This window comes from Chiloscyllium plagiosum, unplaced genomic scaffold (assembly GCF_037043375.1).
Source record: "Chiloscyllium plagiosum isolate Xiang-an unplaced genomic scaffold, Cpla_swu_hap1 HiC_scaffold_9, whole genome shotgun sequence".
NCBI lineage: Eukaryota > Metazoa > Chordata > Chondrichthyes > Orectolobiformes > Hemiscylliidae > Chiloscyllium > Chiloscyllium plagiosum.
Genome location: NW_028270147.1, coordinates 13,606,989 through 13,621,533, shown reverse-complemented (window position 1 = coordinate 13,621,533; position 14,545 = coordinate 13,606,989). Strand labels below are relative to the sequence as shown.

The following is a 14,545-nucleotide window of genomic DNA, read 5'->3' as shown; positions in this document are numbered from 1 at the left end:
TGGTGATCAGCCCTGAGCAGAGGAAGCCTAACTGAAAGGAATGGAGTGAATTCCCCAAATGTATTTTATACAGAGGCCCAATCAGATTCCAACCTAGGTCCCAAAGGACAGTATCCATCCCACCAAGTTCCATAAATGAAACAGTTGCTCAATAAAGCTCAAAAAAGTGTGGAAATTTTCACTCCAGCAAAGAGCTCCCTGACCTCGTAGCCGCGGTAGTCAACTTCAACATTGTCCCCATAGACATTCAGCTCCATGTTCTTGTGACTGAAGATAGTGGCAGGCTTGGGGTTTCGTGGGTTACACGCCATGTCATCAGCAAGCATCAGCACAATGTGACTGGGAGATTGAGAAAAAATAGTTACCGTCAGTTCCTGAGATCAATTTACAGCAATTTGGACTCATTTACAGTCACCATATACAACAGGAACATCTGAGAGACAGATTTTTCTGTGTCACTGGAGAATTGTCTGCCACAGAAAATGGTTGAGGCGAAACACAATGTTTTCAAGGGGGAGTTAGACATAGCTCTCAGGGCTGAAGGGATCAAAGGATGACGGAAGTTGAGAAGAATCAAGGGGATCTCAGGAACCTATAAAATTCTAATAGGAATAAACAGGAAAATGTTCCCGATGACCAGCACGTCCAAAACCGGGGGGGGTCACAGGGTTAGAGTAGGACTGAGATGAGGAGAAGTTTCTTCACCCACAGAATGGTGGGCCTTTGGAATTGTCTGCACAGAAAGACGAGGCCAAAACTTTAAATGCTTTCAAGAAGGATTTAGGTATAGCTCTCAGAGCTAAAGGAATCAAAGAGTGTGAGGAGAAAGCAGGGATATGGGCACTGAGTTAGACGATCAGCCACGAATGGTGGGGCAGGTTCGAAGTGCTGAATAAGCTACTCCTGTTCCTGTTTACTATGTTTCTGGCATTGAGTGAACATGCAGAAACATTATTAAGACGAGAATTGAAGGGTATGCTCACATTTTCTATCAAGGCACGCACATGAAGCAATGGTTATTTTGAGAGAGACTGTAGCACCCACATGAACTAAATCCTTCAGGGAAGAGATGGAGAGGAACTCAAAAGGGAGAAGACAGGATTAAAACTGACTTGGTTAAAAAAAATTTTGAAAGAAGTTAGATTTATTTCATGCTTTAACGCATCTCACAAGAGATCAATGAATGAATTAATTAATTTTACCGCCACGTGGATTGAAATGAGTACAGTGAAAATTATACTGTCGTCGCATTATAGCGCCATCTTAGGTACTAAGATCAACTTCTTAGGAAATAAAAAAAATTGGAAAAGTAAAGAAATACTGGAGTACAAGTAGTGCACCTACAAGGATTCCGGTTCACACTAGCTCATTATTGCAGCACATGTTCAAACACCCAGTCCATTGTGACTTGAGCTCAAAGTTTAGGTCAGTAAATTAGTACTGCATCTTTCAGAGAACATGTTAAACTGAATCCATTTAGAAGGATGGTGCCAGGGTTGGAGGGTGTGAGCTATAGGAAGATGCTGAATAGGCTGGGGTTATTTTCCCTGGAGCATCAGAGGCTGAGGGGTGACCTTATAGACATTTTTAAAATTATGGATAGGGAGAACACCCAAGGTCTTTTCCCCAGGGCAGGGGAATCCAGAACTACAGGACATGGGTTTAAGGTGAGAGGGGAAAGGCTTAAAAGGGACCCAAGGGGCAACGTTTTCACAGAGAGAGTGGTGTATGCATGGAATGAGCTGCCAGAGGAAGTGGAGGAGGCTGGTACAATTACATTTAAAGAGCATCTGCGTGGGTACATGAATAGGAAGGGTTTAGAGGGATATGGGCCAAATGCTGACAAAAAAGACTAGATTAATTAAGGATATCTGATAAACATGGACAAGTTGGACCAAAGGATCTTTTTCCGTGTTGTACAGCTCTATGACTCTTTTACACAGACGTTAAAAATCCCATGGTACAGTTTCAGAGAGGTCTTCTCCTTGGTTCCCTGCTTATTATACATCCCTCAACCCAAATGACAGTAACAGATTATCTGCTTGTATATCTCTGGTTTTCTGAGCTTGCTATGTCCACTTCATATATTATAGCAGTGGACAGGCTTCAAACCTACTTCATTGATGAGTTTTGAGGAGATTTGAAGCTCAGGTTGAGGTTCTGGATGTAGGTTTGCTCGCGAGCTGGATGGTTCATTTTCAGACGTTTCATCACCATACTAGGCCGCATCATCAGTGAGCCTCCAGATGAAGCACTGGTGGCATTGCCCGCTTTCTATTTAGTGTTTAGGTTTCCTTGGGTCGGTGATGTCATTTCCTCTGGTGACATTATTTCCTGTTCTTTTTCTCAGGGGATGGTAAATGGGATACAAGGCAATGTTGATAGAGTTCCACTTGGAATGTCATGCTTCTAGGAATTCTCGTTGTCTCTGTTTGACTTGTCCTACAATTGATGTGTTATCCCAGTCGAAGTGGTGTCCTTCCTCATCTGTATGAAAGGAAACTAGTGATAGAGGGTCATGTCTTTTTGTGGCTAGTTGATGTTCATGTATCCTGGTGGCTAGTTTTCTGCCTGGTTGTCCAATGTAGTGCTTTTACAGTTCTTGCAAGGTATTTTGTAGATGACATTAGTTTTGCTTGTTGTCTGTATAGGGTCCTTCAAGGTCATTAGCTGCTGTTTTAGTGTGTTGGTGGGTTTACGGGCTACGATGATGCCAAGAGGTCTAGACTACTCAGACTTTTGGCATCATGGTAGCCCACAAACAGCAAACCTACATCCAGAACCTCAACCTGAGCTACAAATCTTCTCCAAACTCAGTGAAGCTCTGTAGAAGATGTGATAAAGAGAGAAATTAGACAGAGCTGTAAATACACTGCGCTACCCACTATTGCTGTTTATCTTGTTTTCTGTTTACTAATCAGATTTGCTTGGATTCGGAGGAAAGAATGAATTTGCACTAATATAGTGCCTTTAGGCACTTCTGGATATCCCAAAATGGCATTGCAATCAATGAAGTAGTGGATGTAGGTTTGCTTGCTGAGCTGGAAAGTTCGTTTTCAGATGCTTCATCACCATACTAGGTAACATCATCAGTGAGCCTCCGGATGAAGCACTGGTGGCATGGCCCGCTTTCTATTTGTGTTTAGGTTTCCTTGGGTTGGTGATGTCATTTCCTGTGGTGGCATCATTTTCCGTGGTGATGTCATCATTTTCTGTGGTGATGTCATTTCCGATTCTCTCTCTCAGGGGGTGATAAATGCGATCCAAGTCAATGTGATGGTTGATAGAGTTCCGGTTAGAATGCCAACCTTCTAGGAATTCTCGTGTGTGTCTCTGTTTGGCTTGTCCTCGGTTGGATGTGTTGTCCCAGTCGAAGTGGTGTCCATCCTCATATGTATGAAAAGATACTAGTGACAGAGGGTCAAGTCTTTTCGTGGCTTGTTGATGTTCATGTATCCTGGTGGTGAGTTTTCTGTCTGTTTGCCCAATGTAGTGCTTTTACAGTTCTTGCAAGGTATTTTGTAGATGACATTAGTTTTGCTTGTTGTCATTTCCAATGCTGGTGATGTCATTTCCTGTTCTGTTTCTCACAGAGAAATAATGGGAAATGACATCACCAACCCAAGGAAACCTAAACACATAAATAGAAAACAGGCCATAATACCATTGTTTCACCAGAGGCTCACTGATGATGTTACCTACTATGGTGACAAAACATCTGAAAACGAACCTTCCAGCTCAGCGAGCAAATTTACATCCAGGCTTCACTAAGGCAAGCAGCGCATGAAATTCCTTACCTGTCTGGGATTCCCAGTCTCTTGACACTCCTATAAATTGACAGTGTATTGGCAACATGGCGATAGTTGAACCAGAATCGGGATGTGCACACCTGAGGTGCAAAAAGAAAACAGAACAATTAACAGCACAACACAGATACCCAGCCAGATCTGACAAGGGGCAAAATCGTATTGCAGCAAATTCCTCTCAGAGTCAAACTACCACCAAGAGATTTACAGCATGGGATGTTGTAAATAACAGCTGGATGAAGCATCCTAATCAGGTTATTGTCCAGAGTTCGAACATTTCTTTAATCAATACCTCTCCCCACATCAGGGATTCAGAAGCTGACTCTTTGAGCCAGAAGATAGGCAGGTTTACACCTCAGGTTGCTAGATAACACCTGAACTGCAAACACTTAACACAGCAATATAAAGGGAGCTTAATACCTCCTCAGACTATCCCCTCACCAGAATGGATAGGACTGGAAAGAGACATTTCCTTTTCATCAAACCATTATGGTTGAATAGACAGGAGGTCAGATAACCCTCCAATCTCCAATATTAGCATGTCATCTCATTCAACAACCTGCATTCATATAACACCTTGACCACAATAAAATGTTGTTAAGCTTTACAAAGAGGTAGCAAACAACATTTGACATCAAGACATGCATAAGACAGATATTGCTCCATTCACAGGATGCCAGTATCAATGGGAAGGCCAGGGATTATTTCCAATCCCTGACAGTGCTTGAGGATGCAGTGGTGAGCCGCCTTTGTGAAGAGCTGCAGCCCATGTGCTAAGTACACAGAGGGAATCCCAGGCTTTTCACCATGCGATAGGTACAGAAAGGTGACAGAGGTTATTCTGCTGTAACACGCGTTCCGTCAGCATGATTTGGCTGTAACGCAATTGACAAATTGTGGACATTGTTTGGATAACATGAACTTTCTACTAGTGATCTTCTACAGCCCGATTTTCTATAGAAGTTTCCCAATTTTCTTTAGCGTGGTGTTGAAGAGGAACGCAACTGTTGCATTAGAGCAGAACACCCTGTACAGTTAGAAGGGTTGAGAGTGTGGCTCTGGAAAAGCACAGCAGGTCAGGCAACATCCGAGGAGCAGGAGAATCAACGTTTCAGGCATAAGCCCTTCATCAGGAATGAGGCTTGTGGGTTGAGGCTGAGAGATAAATGGGAGGGAGGTGGGGTTGGCAGGAAGTAGCTGGGAAAGTGATAGGTGGATAAAGGTGAAGTAGAAGGTGATAGGTCAGAGGGGGCAGTGATGGATGGGTCCGGAGGGCAGTGCCGAGTTGGAGGCTTGGGACTGGGATAATGTGGGGGGAGGGGAAATGAGGAAGTTGTTGAAATCCACATTTATCCCGTGTCGTTGCAGGGTCCCAAGGCGGAATATGAGGCATTCTTCCTCCAGGCGTCAGGTGGCAATGGTTTGGCAGTGGACGAGGCCCAGAACTGCATAAGTTTGACCTAATGGGAGGGGAAGCTGAAGTGTTCGGCCACAGGGTGGTGAGGTTGGTGAGTGCAGGTGTCCCAGAGATGTTCTCTGAAATGATCCACAAGAAGGCGTCCTGTCTCCCCGATGTAGAGGAGACCACACCAGGTGCAATGGATGCAGTTGATGAATTGGTAGAGGTGAGGTGCCAGAAGACTGGAGGTTGGTTAACATGGTGCCACTGTTTAAGAAGGGTGGTCAGGACAACCCAGGGAACTATAGACCAGTGAGCCTGCCCTCGCTGGTGGGCAAGTTGTTGGAGGGAATCCTGAGGGACAGGATGTACATGTATTTGGAAAGGTGAGGACTGATTAGGGATAGTCAACATGGCCTTGTGCTTGGGAAATCATATCTCACAAACTTGATTGAGTTTTTTGAAGAAGTAACAAAGAGGATTGATGAGGGCAGAGCGGTAGATGTGATCTATATGGACTTCAGTAAGGCATTCAACAAGGTTCCCCATGGGAGACTGATGAGCAAGGTTAGATCTCATGGAATATAGGGAGAACTAGCCATTTGGATACAGAATTGGCTCAAAGGTAGAAGACAGAGGGTGGTGGTGGAGGGTTGTTTTACAGGGTGGAGGCCTGTGACCAGTGGAGTGCCACAAGGATCGGTGCTGGGCCCTCTACTTTTTGTCATGTACATAAATGATTTGGATGTGAGCATAAGAGGTACAGTTAGTAAGTTTGCAGATGACACCAAAATTGGAGGTGTAGTGGACAGTGAAGAGGGTTACCTCAGATTACAACAGGATCTTGACCAGATGGGCCAATGGGCTGAGAAGTGGCAGATGGAGTTTATTTCAGATAAATGCGAGGTGCTGCATTTTGGGAAGGCAAATCTTAGCAGGACTTACACAGTTAATGGTAAGGTCCTAGGGAGTGTTGCTGAACAAAGAGACTTTGGAGTGCAGGTTCATAGCTCCAAAGGCTGAGGGGTGACCTTATAGAGGTTTACAAAATTATGAGGGGCATGGATAGGATAAATAGACAAAGTCTTTTCCCTGGGGTCGGGAAGTCCAGAACTAGAGGACATAGGTTTTGAGTGAGAGGGGAAAGATATAAAAGAGACCTAAGGGGCAACTTTTTCACACAGAGGATGGTACGTGTATGGAATGAGCTGCGAGAGGATAAGGTGGAGGCTGGTACAATTGCAACATTTAAGAGGCATTTGGATGAGTATATGAATAGGACGGGTTTGGAGGGATATAGGCCGGGTGCTGGCAGGTGGGACTAGATTGGGTTGGACCGAAGGGTCTGTTTCCATGCTGTATATCTCTATGATTCTATGAGGTACAGGTAAATTTCTGACAGATGTGGAAGGATCCTTTGGGGCCTTGGATGGAGCGGAGTGAAGTGGTGTGGGCGCAGGTTTTGCACTTCCTGTAGTGGCAGGGGAAGGTGCCAGAAGTGGAGTGTTGGCTGGTGGGGGGTGTGGACCTGATGAGGGAGTCGCAGGGGGAATGGTCTTTTCAGAACGCTGATAGGGGTGGGGAGGGAAATATATCCTTGGTGGTGGGGTCCATTTGGAGGTAGCGGAAGTGGCGGAGGATGATGCGATGTATGCGGAGGTTGTTGGGGTGGAAGGTGACGACCAGGGAGTTCTGTCCTTGTTGCGTTAGGAGGGGTGCATAAAGTGGTGCATAAAGTGGACGAGATACGCTGGAGGGCATCGTCAACCACGTGGGAAGGGAAGTTGCAATCATGGAAGGAGGCAGTCATCTGTGACTTTAAGGTGGAATTGGTCATCCTGGTAACAAATACAGCAGAGGCAGAGGAATTGGGAATGTGGATTTCAACAGCTTCCTCATTTCCCCTCTCCCCACATTATCCCAGTTCCAAGCCTCCAACTCAGCACCACCCTCCGGACCCGTCCATCATTGTCCTCTCTGACCTATCACCTGCTCCCTCACCTTCATCTACTTATCACTTTCCCAGCTACCTGCCCCCACAAACCCACTCCCCTCCCATTTATCTCTCAGCCCCGACCCACAAGCCTTATTCCTAATGAAGGAATTATGGTCGAAACGTCGATTCTCCTGCTCCTCGGATGCTGCTTGACCTGCTGTGTTTTTCCAGCACCACACTCTCGACTCTGATCTCCAGCATCTGTAGTCCTCACTTTCTCCCTGTACCATTATAAGTCAAGATGGTGTAGGGCTTGGAGAGACATTTGCAGGTTGCAGTGTTTGGCAGGAGCAAGGAACTGGAGATGTATAAAAGGCCAGAATTGGAAGAGTACAGAGTTATCAAGGAGCTGCAAGGTTGCAGGATGTTGCAGACATGAACAGGAGGCAACTTCAATCACGCACTTTGAGAAATTTGGAATCAAACTCAAGGCTGTCAAGCTATTAGGACACGCACTATCGACACTGCTGAGAATTTTCCAATAGCTTATCAAATCTCACCAGCACAGCCCAATTGTTCGTGTGACCGCTTCTCAAGAACTGCTTTACTCGAGTCTGTATGATCAAAAGAAAAGTTATTCAGAATTCAATTCCAAACTGAAAGCTGAACAGTGCTTGCAATTTTTTTGCTTCTGTTTATCTTTGTAATTGTTTCTCACAATCAAATATGCATATTTAAACAACACCATTTAAAACCTCAGAAGTTATTTTCATTTAGGTTTCAGAGGAGCCTGAAGTGTACAGTTCAGTGATTCCCCAGAAAGTGAAGAACAGGCTGCACTGAGAAGGTTTCAGTATTTTGTCTCAGATGTTTAGCTTCGTGAGCAAGACTCTACTGGAAGCATCAGGCTATTCAACAGTAGAGGGATTGTAGGAGTGAAGAGATAGCGACAGACACTTTTACTGCATCTCCTGTACACTGGGCACAGGCAGACAGAGAGGTTAGTACACACACAGGTACAAAGAGACAGACAGGTGTGCCTGCGTGGACACATAGAGACAGTAAAATACATAGTGACATTCTGGTGATATCACTGGACTCGCAAACAATAGTCCCAGGTTAATGCTTTGGGGGTGTGAGTTCAGATCCCACAATGACAGCCAGTGAAATTTAAACTCAATTAATTAAACAAAAAAATTGGGAGAATAAAGCAGAGTACAATGACATTGACTATGAGAGAATCAATTTCTGCATAAACCAACTTGATTCACAAATGGGCAGAGAGAGTGTGACACAGACAGAGTCTGTGTAACACAGACAGGAGAGTGATTTAGGCAGAGAATGAGGCAGGCAGAAAGAGAGAGAGAGAGAGAGTAACAGACATGTGCATACACAGGCAGAGAAAAAGAATACACAAAAAGGCAGCAAGAGAAACAAACACAAACAAAAATATTCAAATACACCCAGGCAGACAGGCACACTGACAATTCCAGGCACTCTCTTCTCCTTGGTTAGCAATCAGGAGATTTCCTTATTGATTTCTCTTTCTAATTTGAGGGAGTCAGTGAGATGACACTTCTCTCGCTGTCGGACTCAGCTAATCACAACCAACACCAGCCACTCCTTCAGGAAGCCTCCTTGACTTTTTAAATTTAACATTCCCTTCTGCGTTGAGTAGCCTATCATTAATGTCAATGAGTAGGCCAGGGCACTTACAGACACTTCAGGGTTATCCGAATCGTACCATCTGGTGGTGTCGGACTGAAGTAACTCAGGAGGGATTCCAAACCAGCAGCTTTGTTTCCTTCAACACTTGATTGAAATGAACTGAAGACTCAGCTTCCAAACTAACAGGATGCAGCCACTCAGGTCATGATGAGCCCTTAGCAATGCCAGACCTTTTGGTCAGGAAGCTTACAGTGCTGAAAGGCTAGGCTGCACCTAGAGAAGGGAGTGATTAAAAGCACTTCTTTAGGGTGGATGTTGCTGGGACTTGAACTTGATAAAGGTATTATATTCAGCAACAAACACAGGACTCAGTTTGCCTTGGTAATTCAAATTGAGAGCTGAAAATGTGTTGCTGGAAAAGCGCAGCAGGTCAGGCAGCATCCAAGGAACAGAAGAATCGACGTTTCGGGCATAAGCCCTTCTTCAGGATTCCTACACCAGGATTCCTGAAGAAGGGGTTATGCCCGAAACGTCGATTCTCCTGTTCCTTGGATGCTGCCTGACCTGCTGCGCTTTTCCAGCAACACATTTTCAGCTCTGATCTCCAGCATCTGCAGACCTCACTTTCTCCCCTAATTCAAATTGAGCTGATGCTTTAAAATATAAATTTCCATTTGTGAAATGGTCTACAAATGAAAAGGAAGAAAGGCTTGTATTTGTATAGCCAGACACTTCAAACTACATCCTAATGAATGAAGTGGACTCCCTCAGTATTACACTGGAATGGTTGTAATGCTAAAAGATTAAAAGGGATATCTCTCTAGACATTAATGTAATATTAAAGGGTTAAACTGCACTGACAGATCATTCTGGAAGTGGGTAGGGACAACATTCAAGAAGGAATGCAAATGACCCCCCACTCCAATTAGACAGTCGTTTGCTACCACTCTCCCTATTATTATCAAATAAAACTATAATTTCATCTCTTCCATTCAGAAATGCTTTCTAGCCATCCCCTGAAGCTAGATGTGTCACACCAACATTGTCTTGGGGAATCACTGAGTCAGGAAATTGCCTGCATTATGATTCCCCAGGATTAGGGCATTCACATTTGTATTATCACCAAGGATGACCTCATCCGACCATTGTACCTGGGCTAACATGGGACTGTGATGGAGTGATGGTAGTGGTGGTGGTGGTGGGGGGGTGTGGTGGTTGTCTTGTGTGGTATGTGACTGTGGGGGAGCAGCCAGAGTATCTGTGAGCATGACCAACCGACCTCTATAAATGGAATGTGTTTTCTTTGTTCAGAGCCACTTTTGACTCAACCTTGTACGCCTGCGTGGAAGGTCAAAGGGGGTCACCTAGCTTGTACAAGCTTTAATAAACTTTAACTGTTCACACAAGTTGGTGTGTGCAAATTGCATTGCGTGTGTGAAACCTCGGGAAAAGAACCTAGCATGGTCAGCTTCGAGTATCTGGAGTAGGACATGGAGCTAAACATTCCGACTCAGAGACTGAAACACTGAGGTTACACCAACAGCATCAACAGGGTCCATCTGGGTACCACAGATATTCCTTAGGACTGTCAAAATAAATAATGTGAAATAACTGTCAGTTACAACTCTGCTGACAAACTTGGATGCCATCTGTCTGCTCCCCTTTCGTTCCCCCACCCCATTTTCATTCTACCCCACGTGCCTATAAGAAAAAGGAGGAAATCCTTGCATTTATATAGCATCTTTCAAGGGTACCAGACAGCCAAAGCATTTCACAGTTCATGAAGGCTGAGTATAGTCACTGTTCTGCATCAAATTGATTGAGAAACAACTTTGAAAACAAATTAGAGCCACTGCAACTCAACATATTAAGCCTCATAATTTTCCTTGAAATGAGATTCTGAATTTAATTTGAGGACGATGTTCATATCCCAGTTGATCCACAACCTCATTAGTACGGTGCCAATTTGATTAACCGCAGCCAGCTGGGCTCACTGGAGTAGCTACTCCAGATTGTTTAATCCTTCTGTCCTTTATAACGCATCACCAGAACCACAATCTTTAAAAAGTAAATTATTTATAAACTTTCAGTGTTTTTGGAGGACCTTACATTATCTAATTATTCCAGAACACGGGTTGTAGCTAGGATGGAACAGTGTGAACTTCACGTATGTGCTGTCACGTTCACACATTTTGTGTTTTCCTCCAGCATTAGGTCAGCAATTTATCTCAGGTACTCAAAGCTTGTATCTGTTTTTAATAGAATTATTTTGTTTCCAGTACAATTGTGCTGAGTGGCTGACTGGTTAGCACAGCAGCGTCAAAGCACCAGAGACCCAGGTTTGATTCCAGCCTCGGGTGACTATCTACATGGAGTTTGCACATTCACCCCATGTCTGTGTGGGTTTCCTCCCACAATCCAAAGATGTGCAGGTTAGGTGGATCGGCCATGCTCAATTGCCCACAGCAGCCAAAGATGTGGGTTAGACATGGGAAATGCAAGGATAGGATGGGGGGGGCTGGGGCTGGGCGGGATGGTCTTTGAAGGGTCAACGCAGACTCAATGGGCTGAATGGCCTCTTTCCACTCTGTGGGGATTCTATGATTTTCAAAAGGTGTTCAATACTTATGCTTCCCTCACAGTTCCACTTGGTTGAACAATTGATGTTTAAGGCAAATTCCAGAACAGTCTATTGAGAATTTTGTTTTTCTCTCTGCTCCTCAATATATGGAGTGATGGGTGCAGGACTTCCATCCTTTTCTACTTTAGCCAACATAGTGTCTGTAGCAACATTACTAGGACAGGTACAGCAGGTACCTTGTATTTGACACAATGAAACATAGCAGAGTGGTTCACTTGCACGTTATAAAACCTGATTACACATCCAGCCTGTAAAGATATGAGGGTGGGTAAGTTCGACTTTCAGCAGTCTCTTTTAGGAGAAAGACAAGTTTAGGAACATAATTCCAGAGCATGAGATCTAGGAAGCTGAACGCATGACTGCTAAGGATGATAAAGGCCAGAGTTAGAGACCTGCAGATATTTTGGATGGTTGTTAGGACTAGATGGGATGGGGAGCAAAATAACTTGAAAAACAGGAGGAGAAATGATCATTTAAAATGAGAATAGTGCTATGATTGCAAACAGACTGGTTCTGCTAAGGTGGTTACAAGGGAGAGAAGCAAAGTCGCTGACTACAGAGCAGTGTTTATGGCACTGATAGAAGATAATGGCTACCACCTTCCCGAAATATAAGTGGAGGATATTTCTGCACATCCAGCATTAGATCTCGGACAGACAAGAGGGTTTGAGATAGATGGCAATGAGGTAGAGCTAGATGCATCATTGTCCATTTGGATGTTGACAGATGTTTGGAAGTTGTAACTGAGAGGCAGCAAATAAATTGGAATTAAGATAGAACCAGCAAATCCTTGGGGATATAAAAGGTAATGAGCTGAAAATGTGTTGCTCGAAAAGCGCAGCAGGTCAGGCAGCATCCAGGGAACAGGAGAATCGACGTTTCGGGCATAAACCCTTCTTCCTTATGCCCGAAACGTCGATTCTCCTGTTCCCTGGATGCTGCCTGACCTGCTGCGCTTTTCCAGCAACACATTTTCAGCTCTGATCTCCAGCATCTGCAGACCTCACTTCCTTCCCGATATAAAAGGTAATGCTGAGGGTGCAGGAAGAGAAGCAAATGCTAGTAGTTCTGTTGCTCCACTTGGATACAAATGGAGCTGGAATAGTACCCTGATCAGTAAAAATCCCTCCAACAACATAAAACAGATTATCAAATCGCTATTGAATTGTTAACCAATTAAAAGGTAACAGCAACACAGTTTTATCAGACCATTGGACTGCTCTCTCTCTCTCTCTTTAAACAACTGGTGGTGGTTTAACCTGAGAGTCATCATGACTCAGGTGAGGAGAGAGACTAAGAAGGATAGTCCTTCCCTCAGTCAGTGGGAGAATTTGAACCCACACTGTTGGCATCACAAACCAGCTGGCCAGCCAACTGAGCTAACCAAATTATGTGCAATTCTGGTCTCCCTTCTATCAGAAGGATGTTGTGAAACTTGAAAGAGTTCAGAAAAGATTTATAAGGATGTTGCTAGGGTTGGATGTTTTGAGTTATAGAGAGAGGTTGAATAGGCTGGGGCTGTTTTCGCTGGAGCGTCAGAGGCTGAGGGGTGACCTTATAGAGATTTATAAACTCATGAGGGGCATGGATAGGTTAAATAGACAAGGTCTTTTCCCTGGGATGAGGGAGTCCAGGACTAGAAGGCAGAGGTTTAAGGTGAGAGGGGAAAGATCTAAAAGGGACCTAAGGGGCAACTTTTTCATGCAGAGGGTGGTACGTGTATGGAATGAACTGCCAGAGGATGTGGTGGAGGCTGGTACAATTGCAACATTTAAGAAACATTTGGATGGATATATGTATAGGATGGGTTTGGAGTGATATGGGCTGGGTGCTGGCAGGTGGGACTAGATTGGGTTGGGATATCTGTCGGCATGGACGGGTTGGACCAAAGGGTCTGTTTCCATACTGTACATCTCTATGACTCTATGTTCTCTTTGTATTACTGATACTGTTTTCTTAACTATTTTAATTTCAGTAACTAATTAGTTTAATCATTTATAAAATATTATATTAAAATTTATTTTAGTAACTAATCAGCATGGACTAGTTGGACCGAAGGGTCTGTTTCCTTGTTGTACATCTCTATGACTATCACTTCCATAAATGCTGGCTATTCGACTGCAGAGTGCATCGTCACCAACAGGTTCTCGTCCCAACCGGATTTAAAGGAGAGTCCAGCTTCCCGCCCCCAACCTCTAACCGTAACCATCTCGGGCAGGTTGGGAGAAGCGGGAGCCCCGTGGATGCACACTCCCCCCACACACAGGGCCAGGGCCCCGGGAGGCGCTTCGACCTCCCACCCGCCCCCGGGGCAGCCCGCAGCCTCTCGGCGGGAACCCGACCCCCCATTCTACCTGCACTCCTTCCGCCCCAGGAGCGCCGCGGCTGGCGAGCAGAACCAAAACAATCCCAAGGCTCCACAGAGAGAGCGGCGGCTTCCACCCGGCACTGGGGGCCGCCATCTTTACCGGAAATGGCTCCGGCGCTGTGTGAATGTCCGGGTACCAACAGCCTCCCCCGGCCAACGGTTCCGGATTCCTGCCCATTCATTCCACTCTGTAAACAGTAATGTCCCACAGCTATCCTCCTGCATAGTATACAATGCAATAGCAACCATTGAACTTCTTCTCTGTGATGCATGCAGAGGCCTAGAGGTATTGTCACTACACTATTAATCTAGAGACCCAGGTAATGTCTGAGAGAATAAAAACCGAAAGAACTGCAGGTGCTGTAAATCAGAAACAAAGACAGAAATTGCTGGAAAATCTCAGCGGGACTGGCAGCATCTGTGGAGAGAAATCAGTGTTAATCCTTCATTCAGCGACCTGAGGAAGGGTTACAAGACCCGAAATATTAACTCTGATTTCTCGTCACAGAAGCTGTCAAACCTGCTGAGCTTTTCCAGCAATTTCTGCCAATGTCTTAGGGACCCAGCGTCAAATCCCATCATGGCAAAAGGTGTCATGATCATTGAATGGTTGAAATTTAATCTAATATCTCATGCCCAATAGCTTATTCTGGGTCTTAACCCTAACTGCTCGACCATCCAGTGTGGAAACAGGCTATTCGGTCCATCAGGTCCACACAGACTGTCC

At 44.8% G+C, this 14,545-nt stretch overlaps 1 protein-coding gene across 2 annotated transcripts in view; it reads right to left on the bottom strand.

Moving 5' to 3' along the window:
* pigk (phosphatidylinositol glycan anchor biosynthesis, class K) overlaps positions 1 to 13,922 on the bottom strand; it is a 120,168-nt gene extending 106,246 nt beyond the window's left edge. For both annotated transcript variants that reach the window (XM_043698684.2, XM_087990415.1), the window contains exons 1-4: positions 13,805 to 13,922; positions 7,702 to 7,755; positions 3,798 to 3,889; positions 204 to 339 (exon numbers count right to left, since the gene is read on the bottom strand). In XM_043698684.2, the coding sequence (XP_043554619.1) occupies positions 204 to 339; positions 3,798 to 3,889; positions 7,702 to 7,755; positions 13,805 to 13,912 (390 nt within the window). In that variant the 5' untranslated portion in view covers positions 13,913 to 13,922. The remainder of the gene's footprint in view (positions 1 to 203; positions 340 to 3,797; positions 3,890 to 7,701; positions 7,756 to 13,804) is intronic.
* Between the last annotated feature and the right edge of the window lie 623 nt (positions 13,923 to 14,545).